Below are 19,707 nucleotides of genomic sequence, written 5' to 3'. Positions count from 1 at the left end.
TTTGAAATCTGACATGGGGCTAGACATTTTGTCAATTTCCCAGGTGCCCCTGGTCATGTGACTTGTGCCTGCACTTTAGGAGAGAAATGCTTTATTGCAGGCTGCTGTTTTTCCTTCTCAATGTAACTGAATGTGTCTCAGTGGGACATGGGTTTTTACTATTGAGTGTTGTTCTTAGATCTACCAGGCAGCTGTTATCTTGTGTTAGGGAGCTGTTATCTGGTTACCTTCCCATTGTTCTTTTGTTTGGTTGCTGGGGGGAAAAGGGAGGGGGGGGTGATATCACTCCAACTTGCAGTACAGCAGTAAAGAGTGATTGAAGTTTATCAGAGCACAAGTCACATGACTTGGGGCAGCTGGGAAATTGACAAAATGTCTAGCCCCATGTCAGATTTCAAAATTGAATATAAAAAAATCTGTTTGCTCTTTTTAAAATGGGTTTCAATGCAGAATTCTGCTGGAGCAGCACTATTAACTAATTCATTTTGAAAAAAATGTTTTTCCCCATGACAGTATCCCTTTAACTTTTGGGATGATGCAGACATTGATATTCTGAGACAAATTGTTCAGTAGTAAATTCTGTGTAGGTGAGCATTAAGGTGGCCATACACGGGCAGATAAAGCTGCCGCTATCGGCCCTTTAGACCAATTCAGCCCGTGTATGGGAGCTTCTGACAGGTCTTCCCGATCAATATCTGGCCACGATATCGATCGGGAATGTTTAATATTTCCGTCAACCGACCCGTCAGAGCCCATTGCTCCTCGTTGTAATCCGGTCATTCGGCCCTAGGGCCGAATGTTCGGAATGCCCCGATATAGCCCTGCCGTTGGTGGGCACATCAGGGGAAAGATCGAGATCAAAAGACGAGCGGATCTCTTTGTGTATGGTCAGCTTTACTTCCTAAATGTTAAAGTAAAAGTAAACCACCCCTGTAACCCTGCTAGAAAATGAAAATAATTAGATACTGTAGCAGTTAATTGTCCTGTGTAACGAAAACATACTGATACAGGCCAGCATATAACAGCAAAAAATTATGTTGAGTTGGATATAAGACATTGAGAGAGGTTACAATTTAATAAGGAAATCTGAATGATATTAGATCAGTGGTAGACTGTCTGCATTGTCATTAGATGCTTGCTGCTGTTGCGCACTTCTATTTTTTATAGATGTATTCATTGAATTCTTTCTCTAAGGTGGGGCCTATTCCATCAGATGAAGCAGCACTCATCCTTCACAGGAAAGGATTTGACTGTAGATTCTCAAACAAAGACCTTGGACTGCTATGTTCAACAACTCAGGGAAAGGTATTTCTATGCTCTATGATTTATCTAATCAGCAAATTATTTGTTTTTTCTCTCTGTTATTAAGACTTTAAAACTAAGCTAGTACAGTAAATCAAAGCAATACCCTATTTTTAGAAGGGCAGATACCCTTCCAAATATATTTGAAGATTTGCTCAGTGCCCATAGATTTAGTTGGCTTACTTTGCACAAACGCATTTTGAGTTGTACAATGCATTTGCTTCCCACTTTCTAAATGGACCAATTGAATGATAAGAAACTGAAATGTAACTCCACAGGCCTGATATCTTTAAAAAGTTACGGCTTATTTATATATCATCCTGTTGCAGAATCTTGCTGGTATCAAACAGAAGTGGAGTATTTCCATTTCTAGACTAGATGATTTGATGGCCCTAGTGTTAATAGCACAACTGAGCATGTTGGCTTGGTATCTGATAAGTCAAATTCATAAACGGGGTAATCGTTTACCTTGTATAGACTGTCCAAAATATGAAGTTGTCTGATCTTTTTTCCAAGTGTCCACATATCCGGGGAATTCCCCTAAATCCAAAGGTTTTGGAGAGCAGTGGAATATACTAAAGGGAATACTGCCCTCCCCTATTAATTTATGTTTCCTGGGCCTTAACAGTAATATGTACAAAAAGCAATACTCTTGTATTGGAAATGTGTCTCCTTCTGGAATAAGTTACTCCCTTCCTAAGAGAAACAACCCTGGGCACAATGTTTAAGAAGACATTAAAGTTTAAGGAACGAAGTAAAGGAAAGTACATTTTATTGGGGTCTGCTAATGTGATATGCACCCCCAGAGAATATAATCACTTTATTTTTACCCAAGCCCATGATGCTTCTCTTCTGTTTAAAAGAACTCGCCACCCGGGTGATTGGTGTTTTTTATAAACTGCCATAAACTCTAAATTCGACCCTTGATAAATATACCCCTAAAACTCAATTAATCACAGTTTAAAAATGTATTTAAGCAAAAAGCAAATTTTGGGTAATATCATTCTATATTGGTATAAACCCATGTATGGGATCTTATATCTGAAGACGAGACGAGATATCCTAAATATACAGATATCGGCAAACCCAAGGTCCCAAGCTTTGCAGACAATAGATCCCATAGTCTGTAGAGAAAACAAAGACCTTTGATTGTAAATGTTTGAAAGAAATGCAAATTGAGGCAATAAATAACAGCAACATCTTCTATATTTTCAGATTTCACTCCGTCAACTTTTTAATGGATTCAGCATTGAAAGTTTAATTCCGTCCTCTTTATCCTTGATGTATTCCTCTTCTAATTCCAAAAACACAACTGAAATCAGGATCAGCCCCATGGACATAAATACATTCAGAATTAAACTGAGGTGAACTCTGCTCTTGGCCACAATGGCATCTCTTTTGTTTAACATGCAATAAGGAAGCGCATTCCCAGCCCAGCTTCTGGACACTGTGAGAGTCTCCATTCTGTGCACTGATGGCCAGCACCTCCAAAAAGCCATTTTATAGGCTTATTTCATATGTTCAATATAGAACCATTTCTAAAATCTCAGGTTTAATCCATTCATGATTTCCTTTTCTATTTGCTTTGGCTCTTTTTGTTCACTTGAGAGAGAAGAAATATACACCCACATACATACGTATATATATATATATATATATATATATATATATATATATATATATATATATATATATATATATATATATATATATATATATATATATATATGCACAATAATATATAAAGAGAGAGAAAGTACTCCCTATTGTAAAATAAAAGGATATTATAACTCACCAAGGAGTTCTATGAACATATAAATGCCTAAGGCCAAACACTTATGCATGGGTCATGGAACTCCGAGGTGACATTCATTATCCTTATATTTTTACATCTCTGGTACATTATTTTTTATATAACATTTCAGTGAGTCATGTGACAAATTACATCTTCAAACACTGATTATAACTGAAGACGTCACTTAGCGCTATATATACTGTATAAGGATACCATTTACAGGATATTCATGGCTCTTGAGTGTGTGTGTGTGTGTATATCTATATCTCTATATATATATATATATATATATATATATATAGTCCAGTGAAGTACAGCAGGTCTTGTGCAAACATAAATTTTGGATTCGGCCGAACCCCCGAATCCTTCGTGAAAGATTCTGCCGAATACTGAATCCGAACCCTAATTATGAAAATTAGTGGTGGGAAGGGAAAATTTTTTTGACTTCTTTGTCACGCAACTTCCCTCCCCGCCTCTAATTTGCATATGCAAATTAGGGTGCGGTTCGGCCGGGCAGAAGAATTTGACCGAACAGCACTCCGTTTTGAAACAATACCTGGGTGCATGGTAAAGAAAATATATATAGAAAGAAAGACCAGCAACACCAGGATTTTGCATGTAGTTGAAAAAGTGTTATTGCATATGTATCCGACGTGACGTTTTGGACCGAAACGTCACGTCGGATACATATTTTCACTGGTGTTGCTGGTCTATATATAGATATAGTTACCATCTGGGGCTCTCCTGTATATATGTATGTGGGTATGTGTATGTGTATATATATATATATATATATATATATATATATATATATATATATATATATATATATATATATATATATATATATATATATATATATATATATATATATATATATATATATTATCAATGTATATACACACACACGTACAGCAAGCAACTTTCATCTGAAAAAGAGGCCAAAAAATGTTTATTCACTTCAAATGTTTCCTTTTTCCCCTCTGATAATTTAACGTAAGTTATACCTGCAAATGTATTGTTAATTAGCTCAAGTACTTGCCTGTTGAGCAATATAGTGTTTAGTTGACCATTTGGGATATGTGCAATTACTGTATTCCATAAACTTTCAAAGGTTAGTGAAATTATAATCAGAAAGGTGTTTGTATTTTTTTATTTCCTAAATTACCTAAATGAAAATGTGCCTTATTTTTTACATTTCTTACTATTTTTAATTGAATATTGAACATTTTTCTGAAGAGTTTGTTTCTATCAGACATTTTGTAATTTTTTTTTTTTTGTTACATCGCGAAATTCAACATGGTTGATCTACCGTAAATCTTCCTACATGAAATTTGTATAATATATATATAAATATAGCACTGTATCCTTGTGACTTGTTGAATGTGCAAATCATATGTGCTGGTTTATCCATGGTAAGAGTCAAAATCGGACGTTTTGTTTTGGAAAATGCCAAGGAGGCTGCAGTTACAGTATATCCAGAAGTATTGCGTATTATGTGCCAGAAACATGATTATGATATGACTATGTTTTAAGCAAATATTTAAACTCAATTCCCTTTCTTTGTTTAAGGGATACAGACATGTTCCTGTATTAAGCATAATGGCAGAATGCACCAACACACGGCTTAGCGCTGCTGCCTCCTTATTCTCTTAATGATATAGTGGATGATATAGTTGGCATCATACACATACAGTAGGGGACATACAAATATATAACATGTAAATAGAAAAATTTTGTACCTCTTTTATCTGATAGAGGCTTTATAGCAATGTTTCTTCATTTTCTGTAGAAATTGGCAACTAAAACAAATTGATTGTTAAGTTGTGTTTTCCTGCACCTGCTATATATGCTTAAGCTATACATTTGCCCTATGTAGCATTTAGCTAATGCCTCTATCGAATATGAACTCTATACAGACAAGGTAACCTGTGAAGAAAGCTGCCATACTGCTTGGACATTGAAAGAGACATTACTACTGTAAAATGATGAAATGTTCATGCATTCAACAAAATTTATAATGAAAGTCTGGAAAAAAAATGGCAACTGGTGTATCCTTAATATGACAGTTTGTTGTGCAATACAGTACTATAACTTTGAGGCTTGTACACACTGCCAGTTTAGTTGGTAGTTCTCAGATAAAATGCCTTTTTACACCAGCTGTGATATGTATTTCGTAATCCGTATATATTACAGCCCTGCGGAAATCTAACCAGGTTTCAGCGGGTCTCTATAGAATTGCAATAGGCTGCCCCAAAAGTTAAGGGTTACGTGGCAACTTTTTATTTTCGTACAAAAACTTGACAGGGAAGAAAAAAAATATTCATTTCTGCATTTTGCATTTCTGGGGGTGGGACAATCACATGATCTTCTAGGGCTCATAAATATGCCCCTAATTTTATGTTCCAGTTAGTGTCAGTCAAGGAAGCAATTGGCATTGCATACAGCACCTATCAGCAAGGAGCTTTCTCTCTCTCGGTACATCTTAGCAGAAATAACTGGATTACAAAAATCACTTTTCCGTTTGTCCTAATTTCGTTGTTAATTACCTTCTTCTTAACCCTGCAGAGTTGCTGCACCTGCTCCATATCTCTGCAGTGTGTATTATTCATTCTCTGGCTAGCAGAGAAAGACATTCATAGAACTTTCAAAGAAACAAAATGCAGACTGCAACTATGTGCTTAAATCAAATGTTAAAAAACCCTGAGAAAAGACTGCTACCAAAGTGCCTATGAGGCCATCTTAATATAATACAAAAGAAAACTACTGAGCACTTGAAACTGCATGTTTTGCTTTGGAGCAAGCAGTGCTTCAACTTTAATGAGACATGGTGAAACCACAGGGGTCATTTACTTGTGGATCCACATTATGCAAAGGGCAATTTCGGACGCAACTGCCATGTAATTTTTCTGACAATGCAGGGATTTTTTCTCCATAATTCCAGTGGTATTGCAGCCTGGAGGAAGGAAATCTGACACAATTGCCCTGGAAGTTCAGGTGGCATCACTTCTGCCGCTCTGTATCAAAATTCTGTGCACCAGATTCTTTAGGCACAAGTTTTCTGTGTCGTTTTATCCAGGTCACTTTGTGAACCCTGGCGCTACCTCTGCTTTTAGAGATGACAGTAGCTCCTGTGTTTCCCTGTGTTGATGGATGCACTTGAATTCGCTGGGGGAAAAAGGTACTTGCGAACGAAAGCTGCTGCTTAAATTTAAAGGTACTTGCACCGAAAGCTGCTCCTTGCACTTCTGTATCAACACCAGCGCTGCCGATACAGAAATGCAATGAGCCGCTTTGGCACATGTACCTTTTTAATAAATGGAATTTTTGCATGACCACAGCAGCACTTGCAGTTTGTAAATGACTCCTCGTATCATCCAGCTTTTCCAGCCACATTAGTATTTGTGAGCAAACTGTATAATTGAAAAAATGCAAACTGTTCCCAGCAAATTAATTTCTCTTTTAAAAAATAAATAAATGACATACGCATACAAAACATATTTTTATAAAGAACATTCCTCTTATACATTTTCCATGTGTGTATATATATATATATATATATATATATATATATATATATATATATATATATATATATTGACAGCTGCAGTATTGTGTGAGGATATTCTCCATCTGACAATAAAGAAACCACCAAGGTGCTATTTGCAGTCCTGTCCTACAATGGAAGCCATCTCTCCATGCTTATAGTTAGTAGGTCAGTTCCAAAACCTAAGTCTAAAAAGGGTATATTTTATCTTCTTTTATTGGTGCAGAGTTGTAACTGTAACCATGACATTGCAATCTCTGGTATAGATAGTATGTTCTGCTTGCATAAATCATCAGTCTGTTGCCTTGTGAAACATTCCCTGAATTACAAATTGTATATTGCCAGTAGACGAGAGAACTCTGGGTTTTTTGCAGCACTCAAAAGTGTAAAAGAGAATGTTATTTTCCCGTCGTTACAGAACGCTATTGTCTGATTGTACTTTGCTATCATTTGTCTCGGCATTTCTTAAAAACTGATTTGTGTGTGTTGATATTTTCTCTAAGGGTTTTTCTATATTTTGGGAACCATGTAAAATTTCAGAATGATCTTAAATAAAATATGCAAATTATTTGTGTCAAATCTTTTTTGCGATCTTGCAGTTTCAGTGGTAATAATTTCGCTTTTACCAAGTGCTGCACTGCTGATATTTTACTTACATCACTTTAAGACATACCGTATATACTCGAGTATAAGCCGTTCCGAGTATAAGCCGAGGTACCTAATTTTACCTCCAAAAACTGGGAAAGCTTATTGACTCGAATATAAGCCTAGGGTGAGAAATGCAGCAGCTTCTGGTAAGTTTCAATCAAAAAATTGTGGGTTTCTGCTCCCATTGGAGGTGCCGGCGTCTCATTTTTGGATGCCAGCGACCATTCTCGGAGACTATTCTTGGACGCCGGCGACTATTCTTAGATGCCGACGACCGTTTTTGCGCTTGACCTGAGTATAAGCCGAGGTAGAGTTTTTCAGCATATTTAGGGGGCTGAAAAACTCTGCTTATACTCGAGTATATACGGTAGTTCAGATATTTTCTTCTTTTCATGGCTAAGTTTCTTAGCAAAAACATTTTAGGCAAACCAGGAATCTTAATTCAGTGTCTTTATATAACAAATTTATTATGTATTAGGGCCACCTGCATTAGCTGCAGATGGCACCAGTCTTTGCCAGGTAACACATTTATCTCATAGCCGGCAATAGATTGTGTGTGAATTGAGGATCAACAATTCTTGTCAGTGGTTAAAGGGATAAGGTTAGAAGTTGTTTACTTTTGCCAAATAGTAGTGTAGTTTCAGGGGGGAAATGGCTTTTCTCCAGGTGTTGTAAAGTTTTTTGCTTAAATAGATTAATGGTTTCCCTTCTGGCAAACCGCAGCCCTTTCCTGTGTTATGGCAAGAAGACAGTTAGATTTCCCAGAATGAGGGTGAGTATAAAGTACAGTTCTTATCACACAGGAATTGTAAAAATCTAAACTTCAGTTCTTTCACAGCCCACTCCAAACCAAACTGAAAGTGCAGTTCACTACACCAGGACACCCATGGGTAAAAACCATTACATGGACATAGACTGGGTTAAAGATTATATTTATGCCTATAGTACATTGAATGTCAAAACAGCATTTACAACAGCAAGCGTGCTGATATTTTAGGTTAATGTAAGATTATTGAATGAATCATTCTCTCTTAAAATAAAACATTACCTGAAACAGGTAATAAGCGTACTTTTCCTCTTATGACTTTCTATTAAAGTAAATGATGTATATTTCTATCATAGCTTTCCTTTGTCAGCAACATATCAAAACTAATGGGACTTAAACGGGCTATGCCCACATTTTTCTGTCCCCCTTAGTCATTATATTTATCATAGTTGATTTATTATAATGAAGGTTTCCATTATGTGGAATGTGTACAATATGAGTTCTGACAGTTGAGTTCTAACACATTTTATAAGGTGATTAAAATACTTTGCTGTTGCCCTTTAATATATGAGCTACTCTTGAATTACTTGTACGATATTTTTGTTAACAGCTTAGCACGTACAGAATAGTATATCCCCCAATGACTAAACTGACTGACTGCTAAACTTGCAGGGAAAATGCACATTTTTGCAGCCTAATGTCACTGTAAGGAATGCCAGAGGTAGCTCTCAACTGTTTAATCCTTATAGAATGATGTATTATCATTGAAAGCACATCATTTAAGCGTATCCCCAGTAAGCTATCGTGTATCTACGGAATTGGATTTTAATATCCATGTACAAGTGGGAAGGGTTGTTATCTGTACAAGCCTATTGTATTCACTAATGCAAATTAATGCTATAGTTTAGCATGTAAATAACAGTTGCTAGTTAAATTGGGTCTGGTATGTGTATTTTAAATGAAATTACAAAACATCTTGCTCTATTTAAAGTGATCACAACATTAAAACCTACATAATAAAAACAATAATTTATGAAGATTCTATATTACACAGGGTCAACAGACCTTTACATTTATTTATGTACCGGTATATAGAGTATAATTTAACCTCTTTGCATAAATAGACAGCACCCAGCAGGAATTTTCTTAAAAAGCCTTTATTTCAAGGGCTTTATTCAGACGAAATACAGCACGAAATACAGCAACGTTTCAGGCTTTCCTCATATATATATATAGAGTATAATTTAACCTCTATCATAAAATATAAGGAATAAATGTCTCCAAAAACAAGACCGAAGGCCAAGTACTTTTATACAGGTGATAGAACTCCGAGATGACAGTCATATTTTACAACAGGGGGAACCGTTATTTGTTTTAAATACTGTCATGTGAAATGTCATCAATATGTCATTGCTAATTAGTATAATTTACAGGATATCCTTGGCCTCTTTATACTCTTAAGATTTCAGAATATATGTTTAGGATTTAATCATTCTATACTCATGCCTCAGTATTTATGGCCTATATATGTTTCCATTTTTGAACAGAGAGCCTGGTTTTTAGTGGTTTTTAGTGCTATCTGGATCAAAGATGCCTGCCTGGTTTTCCAAATTGGGAAATCTGGACATGGTCTTCAGTGACCAATGCGGTGATCAGCCCATCACTGTATCATAGTATTGCCCCCTGACTTGACAAGCCTTCTCACTGGATGTCACTGCCCCATGCCCGAAACTTTCTATTCCAAAAGGTGCTAACCCTACCTATATATCTTACTTGCTTATTTATATAGTCACCTTACTAAAATATCCTACTATTTTGGCCTGGGAAACTGTCCCCACTCTGAAGAATCCTAGCTTTATCAGTAACCTCACCTGCTCATTATAACTGCGTTTTTCAACACTGCCTCTAAAATTTTATTAATATACATCACTTCATCTGGTTTTCTGAAATAATTTTTCATTTCAGTTGCTTTCATCCTGCGTTCAGTCGTTCAGTGCATCCCAGTGAGAACAGGAACTATAGGATAGAATCGGCTGTGTTAAAGCATGAATTCCCTTGCAGTGGAACCTATGAAATAACCCACCACAGGGGAACAAAAGACAAAAAGTTGGTCAGTAAGAGCCCTTGCTCTTGTTGATTGTTAAGCACACCCTCATGCTCTGAATCTCTCATCCAAGTCAAAAGCTTGTTTCTGAAGTTCTGTGAAAGTGCAACAGTTTGTGCAAGTCCCCAGGATCTCTGAGAACAAATACTCCCATTTATTACTATGGGGGTTAATTTCATATTGATAGGTATGATTTGGGATTTGTATTTGCAAGAGGTGTATTCTTCTGTTGAAACATTTAAATCAACCAAGGAGGGGGATGTGAAGGGTCATCGTAAGGAATATAGAAATGTTCAATTGCAGCAGTTGAGATGAAAGCAGGAGTTAGAGTTTGACAAACTATTTAAAGCAAATGTTATTCCAGAAGTCCAAAATACATCTCAGCTGCCATGTTATTCAAAGTGCCATGGAATGATTTAATCAGAAGTGAGAATCCATATCGTCAAAGGGCTTAATAAAGGAAAAGAAATTGATGCTGACAGAGAATGAAGCCAGATTAAATAATGTAGAAGAGTAGTTTCAGAATTAAGGGCAAGGTTAATTGAGATTTGCACAGGATTGTTATTTTAGGAAATCTAATGTAAAGGTGGCCATAGATTGCAGGTTTACCGGCAATATCAGACGAACGAACGGACTTCCCCATCTCCCAACCTGCCACTAACCTTCAGTTTAAATAAAGTAGTAAAAGAACAGATCAGCCGATGTTCTGCTCCTGACAGCAATCATGCGAAAGTTTATGTCTGACAAAAGCTGGTGACAGTCTCCCACTGAAAATCGTCCGATCGGCAATACATGCAGAGATATTATCGGCAGCCGACAGAAATCTTTTAACCTGAACGATCGACTGAACGACCGATCTCCGTGGCATGAAAAAAGTTCACACTTCACACATCATACGAATCAAGGATTTGCACGATTATATCTGTATGTCTATGGCCAGCTTAAAACTGAAAAGGAAAGCCGATCGGTTAAAACAAGAATTTAACTTTAAAAAAAAAAATAATTAACAGAACATGAGGATTATACCAGAGCAAATACCAGAATCTGTATCAAATAGCATATTTTGGCTGAAATATATTTATGGAGATCAAATCTTGAAAGATTTGATATACAAATGTATTTAAAACAGTTATGGGACCTGTTGTTTTCTGGATAAGAGATTGTTGGGTAATTTGGATCTCCATACCATAAAGGCTGCTAAAAAATTATTAAATTATTAAAACATTTAAATAAACCCAATAGGACTGTTTGCCTCCAATAAGGATTAATTATCTAATTTGGGATCAAGTACAAGATACTGTGTTATTATTGCAGAATATTAATTATTTGATTAAAATTTGGTCCATGGGAGACAGCCTTCCCAGTAATCTGGAGCTTTTCCATACCTGTACTGAAATATTTAGAGTAAAATACCAGAGGAAAAAGAGGGGTTGAGTATAAATACCAGATCAGGCTTGTAAAGCTCATGGGCAGGGTCCTTTTTACCTTTTGGATAATAACCATTGGATTCGGTGCATCCCTAATGAATACCCTCCTTTATTGTACAGAATTGGCAAATATTTTGGTGCTTTAGAAAAATGTTTTAATAATGATACAGATTGCAAAAAAAATAAAATCTTGGACCAGGTCATTAAGATAGACCAGGTAGGCTTTGTTTAGATACAAGATGGCTAAGAGCAAGCAATCCATGCAGTAACCGTCAAGCATTCTGATAATTCTGCACAGAAACAGTAGGAACTGCCCTGGTCTACAGTATCAGTCAAGGGGGTTAAAGTAAGTACCAAAGACTCTTGCAGTGTGGCATCTGTACTTGCTTTGCTACTTTGCCATAGCAGTGTATGGCTGCCCCAAGGCTATTTTGTATCCATAGGGGCAGCCACCCAAAGTTAAAAAAAGGAGAAAAGGCACTGGACACACAGCTCAGATAACAGATACACTTTGTAGTATACAATTAATTCTACATAAAGTATCTGTTATCTACTGTGTATCCTTTGTTTGAATGTTTGCTCCATGGCTACACAGCAGCTTGTTTATATAAAATATTGTTGTGCTTCCGAAACAAACACCCCAGTTGTACCAGCGCAGAGCAGCCGTCCATTGTATTGCCATTCATTTTAAACATTTTCATTTTTGCTGTTACTGTTCCTTTAACTCTCAAACCACTAACATTTTAAAGGAGAACTATACCCCCAAACAATGTAGGTCTCTATAAAAAGATATTGCATAAAACAGTTCATATGTAAAATCCTGATTCATGTAAATATATCATTATCATAATAATATACTTTTTTAGTAGTATGTGCCATTGGGTAATCATAAATATTGCCATTTTAAAAAATAAGGGCCGTCCCCTGGGATCGTATGATTCACGGTGCACACAAACATACCAACAAACCATACTTGTTAGGTCACATGAGTCAATTAATAGACAGAGTTGTGTCTTTTGCTTCAACTCTTCTTCCTGTTACAGTTAGAGTTGTAGTATTTCTGGTCAGGTGATCTCTGAGACAGCACAGAAACCATCACAAAATGGTGGTTCAAGGCAAGAGATGTAAGGGTAAGATTTACTTAAATATATAGACCAGTTTGGTAAGATTCTTTAATATGCCACTTAATATGATGTAAACTATCTGTTGCTTAAGTGTTCATTTTGGGGGTATAGTTTTCCTTTAATGGTTTCTCTTTGTCCCTTCTAAAAGTAATGAATATTTGCACACACGCATTTTCTACTCATTCTAGTTTCATTTCCATGCTCAGCGCAAATGCTTCTCAAGTAGGAGCAGCACAACCCACTTCTAAAAAAAAATTGGTTTCTTCCAGACGAAATACATTTACAGCTGTAGAGCAGTGTCTATCTAGTGTTTATTGCAGGAACATTACTGCAGTATATGTATCTGTAACTTTTATTAGACACATATATTTTCTGCATTTATATTACATCAAACACACAAAATGTTAGAAATAAAGTGGTTCCATGCTGTAATGTGCAATCATGCAGTCAGTTTTATGGATGTTAATTGACTTTAAGCTGCTGAAATAAAATTAAACGCTCATTTATCGGTTTGCACTTAAAGTTACAACCATTGGCTGTTAGGAAATAATAAGCATGAAGGAAAACGACACTCTCTACAGAAAACATATTCTACTTGCACAGACCTTGTGCTGCTTTTCTCATAAATAAATATCCCTGGTAATCAATATGGCTTTCCCATTAGTATGAGCATGTTGTACATATGCATAACGGTGTAACAGCTCCAGCGTGATGTATTATATTTCATGCAATTTAATTAACAGTCAATGTTAGTACAGAGTGATTCCAGATGTCAGAGACTACCAAAGAGGGCAAGAAGCGCCTGTGTTGGACATAAGGCAAATAATTGTGGTTTGCTTTGAAAACATGCTTTTTATGTCTTCATTTTAAAAAAAAAAATGGGTCACTGCCATTCTTCCAGCTGATTCAGGAGGAGAGGCAGTATTTATGTAAAGAAAGAGAATGAACTCTAAGGAAGGAGCTCTTCCCATTGCTAAGGGGCAGATTTATCAAGGGTCGAATTGAAAATTAAAATTTTCGAATTTTTTTTCATGGTCAAAACTGTCAAATTTGACTAGGGAGTTATTCAAAATCTATTAGAGTTTTTTTTTAAAAAAAAAAATAAATAAATAGAATTTACCATACTCTGGCCCTTTAAGAACGCAAATTCAACTATTCGCCACCTAAAACCTGCCGAATTGCTGTTTAAGTCAATGGGAGAGGTCCAGGGATCAACTGGGCGTTGTTTGCAGCCTTCCTGACATTAACCCAATCGATTTTTTAAAATTCGAGTTGAATTTTATTCGATGTTTCGGGTCGATTCCATTCATCCGAGTTTAAAAAAATGTGATTTTATTAATACATTTTGATTGGTCAAATTTATGAGCGTTTAGGAAAGTTTTGTAAAAACTCACATGAATTCGAAATCCGACCTTTGATAAATGTGCCTCGGGAAGTGTTAATATTAGTTCAGGCATAATCGATAATAAGGAACAATCCATAATTCCAGGAGAGCCATTATTTGTCAAAATGAAACTGTTCTATTAATGAAACACTCAAAGCAACCCAGGGTGGTGCATATTATTGGACTACTGAGTTAGAGAAAACAGTTGGCAATTCTATTTTCTGGGGGAGCTGATTTGATTTGACTTGTTTACTTGGCCTTTAAAACAAAACATTGTATTCAATATAACTTCTAAAACTGGGCCTTCCTGCCCAGCATGTCTGCCTCCACTACTGCAGAGGGACTTTTCTATAAATACTATTAAAGAATGGGAAGCAAACACAATCATTATTGTAAAAGCATGTTTAAGCTTGTGGGTTGTGGCACATGTACGTTTTATCACCATGGTACTTTGTGGAAAAAAGTAGCAATTACACCCATTCCTGCTGACAGACACTTCTCTTTTACTGGGGGATGGGGAGAATGTACTGTATATTGATGCTGTATTATGGATAATCATTCAGGAACACATTCCCAAACAACATGTACATTCATTTCTTGCAGGCTGTGTGTGTGCACCATCCTCTAATCGGATGCCATCAGGTATAAGAGAGGAGCCAATCAAGAGTTCTGGACGAGCAAAGGGGCACGATTATTTACCAAGGATTTAGGACGGAAGGCAACACAACTCAGGGTCGTTACAGGCAGAGTTCAAGCAAGGTCAGACAGGCAAGGATCAGGATTGGAGAGTTCAGAATAATCAGGCAGGCAGGCAAGGATCAGAATTAGAGAGTATGGAATAGTCAGGCAGGCTAGGGTCAGGATTGCAGAGTTCAGAATAAGCAGGCAGGGAAGGGTCAAAACCAGGATACACAATAGGATTCACGTAGCATAAGCACCCAGGAACTAAACAAGTTAGACAATGGGCAACTCATTCAAATCCGAAGTCCCTTTAAATACCTTTGAATTTTGCACCAAAGTGCGATGACATCATCACGCCGTTGATTAAAACCCAGAAGGGTGCATCGCACGTGCCATAGGAGAAAGGGAAACAAAAGCTATAGGAACCACGTGACGGGTGTCCCCGTCGGCCACTAGACCACCAGGGCGAGCTATCGTTACAACACTATTCAAAAACTGTGCCTGCAGAGCAATAAGTGCGGTTATTACTCCCTTCCCATATCTCTTTTTTTTTACTTTACAGTATTTAGTTATTTATTCTTTTTTGTATATTTTAACCCATCCCATTATTTGCACATATTAATGCTTCCTAAAAGAAATCTATACCCCCAGAATGAATACTTAACCAACAAATGTATATAGTATCTTAACCAACAGACCGTTTATATAATAAGTTGATCAATAAAGATTCTTCCCAAACTGGAATATACAGTATATAGTGAATAAAGTACCCCCTCTTGTAAATTATACGGATATTATAAGTTAAGGAGGAGTTTCATGACCATATAAAAACACGAGGCTGAAGGCCGAGTGTTTTTATACAGGTCATGGAACTCCGAGGTAACTTCTAATATCCTCATATTTTGCAACTGGGGGTAATTTATTTATTATAATACACAAGTTTCAGTGAGTCATGTGGCAGAAATGACATCAGAACTCACCGTTTATAACTGATGACATCAGAACTCACCATTTATAAGAATATAATTTACAAGATATTCATGGCTTTTGTGTATTTATATATATATATATAATACACAAGAGCCATGAATATCCTGTAAATTATATTTTGCAAGAGGGGGTACTTTATTAATTATAATACACAAGTTTCAGTAAGTCGTGCCAGAAATTACATCACTAAGCTCTGATTATAACCAATGACATCACTAAGCACTGATTATAAGGATTATAAATTGTAAATTCTAAGGATATAATTTACAGGATATTCATGGCTTTTATAATATTTTACAATAGGGGTACTTTATTCCCTATATTTTTCTCAAGAGAGATACTTTATTCACTATATAATATATATATCAGTAAATATTTCCTTTTTACATCTTTTCCCTTGTGCCACCATTTTGTGATGGTCTGTATTCTCCTTCAGAGATCACCTGACCAGAAATACTGAAGCTTTAACTGTAACAGGAAGTGTGTAAGCAAAAGACACAACTCTTTTCTGTTAATTGGCTCATGTAACCTAACATGTACTGTATGTGTGACCTTGCTTTGTTTGAGTGCACCGTAAATCGTATGGTCCCAGGGGGCGGCCCTTAGTTCTTAAAATGCCAAGTTTCTATTTAGGATTATCCAATGGCACATACTACTTCAAAAAAAGTATATATTTTTTTATCAAGATGGTCTATTTACATGAAGCAGGGATTTACATATGAGTTGTTTTATGCAATATATTTATATAGAAACCTATGTTGTTTGGGGGTTTGGGGGTATAGTTTTCCTTTAATAGCATCGCACTTCTGCTATTATCATTGAAAAATGACATTGCTCCAGTGGCTCCCGATGTAAATGAAACCAGCCCTCTCAGTATGCTTATCAGTCACTCCTCGCTAGATAGCACAGTGATCTCTAACCATTGGCTAGAGAAGAACAAGCCCTTTGATATTGCTCCCAGTGGCTGGGACCCCTGAGATAGCAGCAATAGATTGGGGCAGTTTGCTTCCAAGGAATGGTCCAGTAAACCAAAATAAAAATGTAATGGTTTTATTCACTTAAGATATTGTAGTAACAGGCCAGGTCTTTTTCCACTTCAGACATGCATCATTACAGCATGATGTACCATGACGCCGCAGGCATGTGTAATGACACTGCAGTAAACTTAAAAGAAGTAGTAAAGTGATATTCACTGGGGAAAGCAATGTGTAGTTCAAAATCTGATCTTGAGGGTAAAGCAACATTCTACTACCAGTTCTATGTGAAAACATATCCGCAGTCCACCAAGAAGCCCTGGAGTAGATTTACAAAAGGGCGAAGTGGCTGTCGCTAGTGAAAATTCGCCAGAAATCCCATCCCCAGGGACATCGCCAATTTACTAACAGGTGTAGAGGATAAAAGAGACCGTCGCTAGTGAAGTTTACTGCCCTTTCGCCAGGCTCATTTTTACTCAGGCGAAGAAGCGTTACTCCACAAATTCACTAAAATGCGAATTTTACAGAACGTTACTTCTTTCTCCAGAGTTTCCTTCTCCAGCTTAGACCAGGTAAACTGATAAGATGAAGCTACATCCTCCTCAATCTTATGTCAGTGACATCATTTCTTGTATGCTGGAAGTCATAAAAAAATGTTAAAAACCGCTGGCGGGATTGTCTTTAAAAGTTTTGAATTTAAAGGAGAAGGAAAGTCAAAACAGAAATAGCCTTCTAAACAAAGTCTTGTGGACATAGAAATCACTGACCGTTTTTAAAGATTTCTGGTGGTCTCATATAGAAGCAGCTACGCTATCTGAACCCTGCAGCGTGTGAGTTGGGTGACGTCACTCTTTTTTCAGGCTCTTGCTCCCTGCTGCCCGAGGCAGCCTTGAAGCGCATTGGGGATAATTCAGTTGTTATGCGCATGTACTGGGGAGCTGCCTACGATGACGCGCATGCAAATCAGTATGTGCACAAGGCATCATTGACATACGCCCACGCCCCCCAGTCAATCAGATTCTCAGCCTCAGGGAGCTGAGAGACACAGGAACTATTTTTTAATTACATTTGGGACTGCAACTAGTCGGCAACAAGCGCTTGTGGTGCGCAGCGAGTGGGGAATAAATGTAAATAAGGCAGGCTATGGTGAGGCACGCCACAAATGGCATGATTATTACATCGGTTTTTCGCGCATGCGCAGTAAGGTGGAAGCCTATGCTACCTTACTAAACATGGCGCCTGCGTGTCTCATTATGCGAGCAGAAGAAGCAGATGGATTCTACGTGATAGGATTAACATATGTGAGTTATAAACATAACAATTTGGTAGGTCTTGGGCAGTAGATTACAGGGAAATAGATATAAACTTTTGCCTTTCCTTCTCCTTTAAACTTTTTTTTTTACTATGTTAGGTGCATGCCACATTTGTTTTAGGGTGGGTTCATGTCTAGTTCATTAGAGGATCTCTTTTGCCTTTGTTTTGCTTCCTTGAACATTCTTAAAGGAAAACTATACCCCCCAAACAATGTAAGTCTCTATAAAAAGATATTGCATAAAACAGCTCATGTGTAAAACCCTGCTTCATGTAAATAAACCATCATCATAATAATATACTTTTTTAGTAGTATGTGCCATTGGGTAATCATAAATAGAAAATTGCCATTTTAAAAAATAAGGGCCGCCCCCTGGGATCGTAGGATTCACTGTACTGTATGTTAAGTCACAATAGTTTTCCTTTAATAATAAGTGGCCACTTCAAGCATTTGCACCAACATCACTAATAAAGACATATATATGACCTCTATGTACCTGCCCTATTCACATTGACCTAAGCATAATGTACTAACAAACTTTTGCTAGTGAGAAATGAATGGCAATGAAAGTTCACTATGAAATGCTCGTGCTGACGAATTAATGCTAGCGAAACTTCGCTAGCGTTCAGCTGCAGTGAATTAGCATAGTGGTTGTGAATTTGCTCCTGGCAAAGTGGCGCGAAGTATGGCAAAGCCTTCACAGGCAAAAAAATTGCCCTTTAGTTAATTTGCCCCATCTGTTTAATGAGCTGCTACTTATCTCACAGCCTAACAAGTTGCAGCTGGGAAAAAATAAATGTTTTTTTTTCTGCACCGGACCCATTCATTGAACTAATATTGCCTGCAACTTAAAGTGGGAGGGATGAGAATCCTGGAAACACATCAGACAGGTAATGCCATAGGACAGAGGGCTTAGTGAAAAGGAATTTTGGGTATTGTCCTTGATGTAGATGAAGCTTGGGAAAGGGAAAAGGGTGTGAGAGCAATGATATGGTTGATAATGGTTGCTGTTTTTTAACTGATGCATATTAAGGTTCATTTTTATTATTCTTTAAAATATTTTAGACCTTTTACCTCACCCTCAAGCACTAACTGTGGGCAAGTCCAAAGGAAATATATCTGAAAGCATTAGCCTAATGTGGGAGTTTACACTGAATGAAGAAATGAAGGTTGACAGAAACTCACTCATATCCTAGCAGTCATTTCACTCGAATGAAAGCAAAATATTCCACTTGGATAACCTAGATCACTGCTATTTTAGTGTATGGTAATAATTTACTCTAAGACCACTTCAATATCATAAGATTTACTGTTAGAGGACATTTCTGCCTTTGGACATTCCACTTTGAGTTTTTCTTAATTTAGTCCTTCTTATTTATCCCAATTTTATATGCAAGGATATCCCACAACTGTAACTCACATACTGGCAAACTGAGAGACTTTCTGGAGCCAGGATGGAACAGCGAACACAGTGGGATTTATATGCCATGACTTTAGTGCAAAAAAAATAAAAAAATTATATATATATATATATATATATATATATATATATATATATATATATATATATATATATATATATATATAAAGTTGTTGTTGTTGTTAATAATATAGGGGATTATGTAGATTAAGTTGTTTCATTGCCATTTTATA

At 36.7% G+C, this 19,707-nt stretch overlaps 1 protein-coding gene across 1 annotated transcript in view; it reads left to right on the top strand.

Annotated features, from left to right (window-relative positions):
• Positions 1-2,994, top strand: part of man2a1.L (mannosidase, alpha, class 2A, member 1 L homeolog) — a 66,026-nt gene extending 63,032 nt beyond the window's left edge. The window contains exons 21-22 of the mRNA XM_018264423.2: positions 1,195-1,305; positions 2,518-2,994. Coding sequence (XP_018119912.1) covers positions 1,195-1,305; positions 2,518-2,670 — 264 coding nt within the window. The 3' untranslated portion in view covers positions 2,671-2,994. The remainder of the gene's footprint in view (positions 1-1,194; positions 1,306-2,517) is intronic.
• The last annotated feature ends 16,713 nt before the right edge of the window (positions 2,995-19,707 follow it).

This window comes from Xenopus laevis, chromosome 1L, assembly GCF_017654675.1.
Source record: "Xenopus laevis strain J_2021 chromosome 1L, Xenopus_laevis_v10.1, whole genome shotgun sequence".
Taxonomy (NCBI): domain Eukaryota; kingdom Metazoa; phylum Chordata; class Amphibia; order Anura; family Pipidae; genus Xenopus; species Xenopus laevis.
This window is presented reverse-complemented; position numbering and strand designations above follow the sequence as displayed.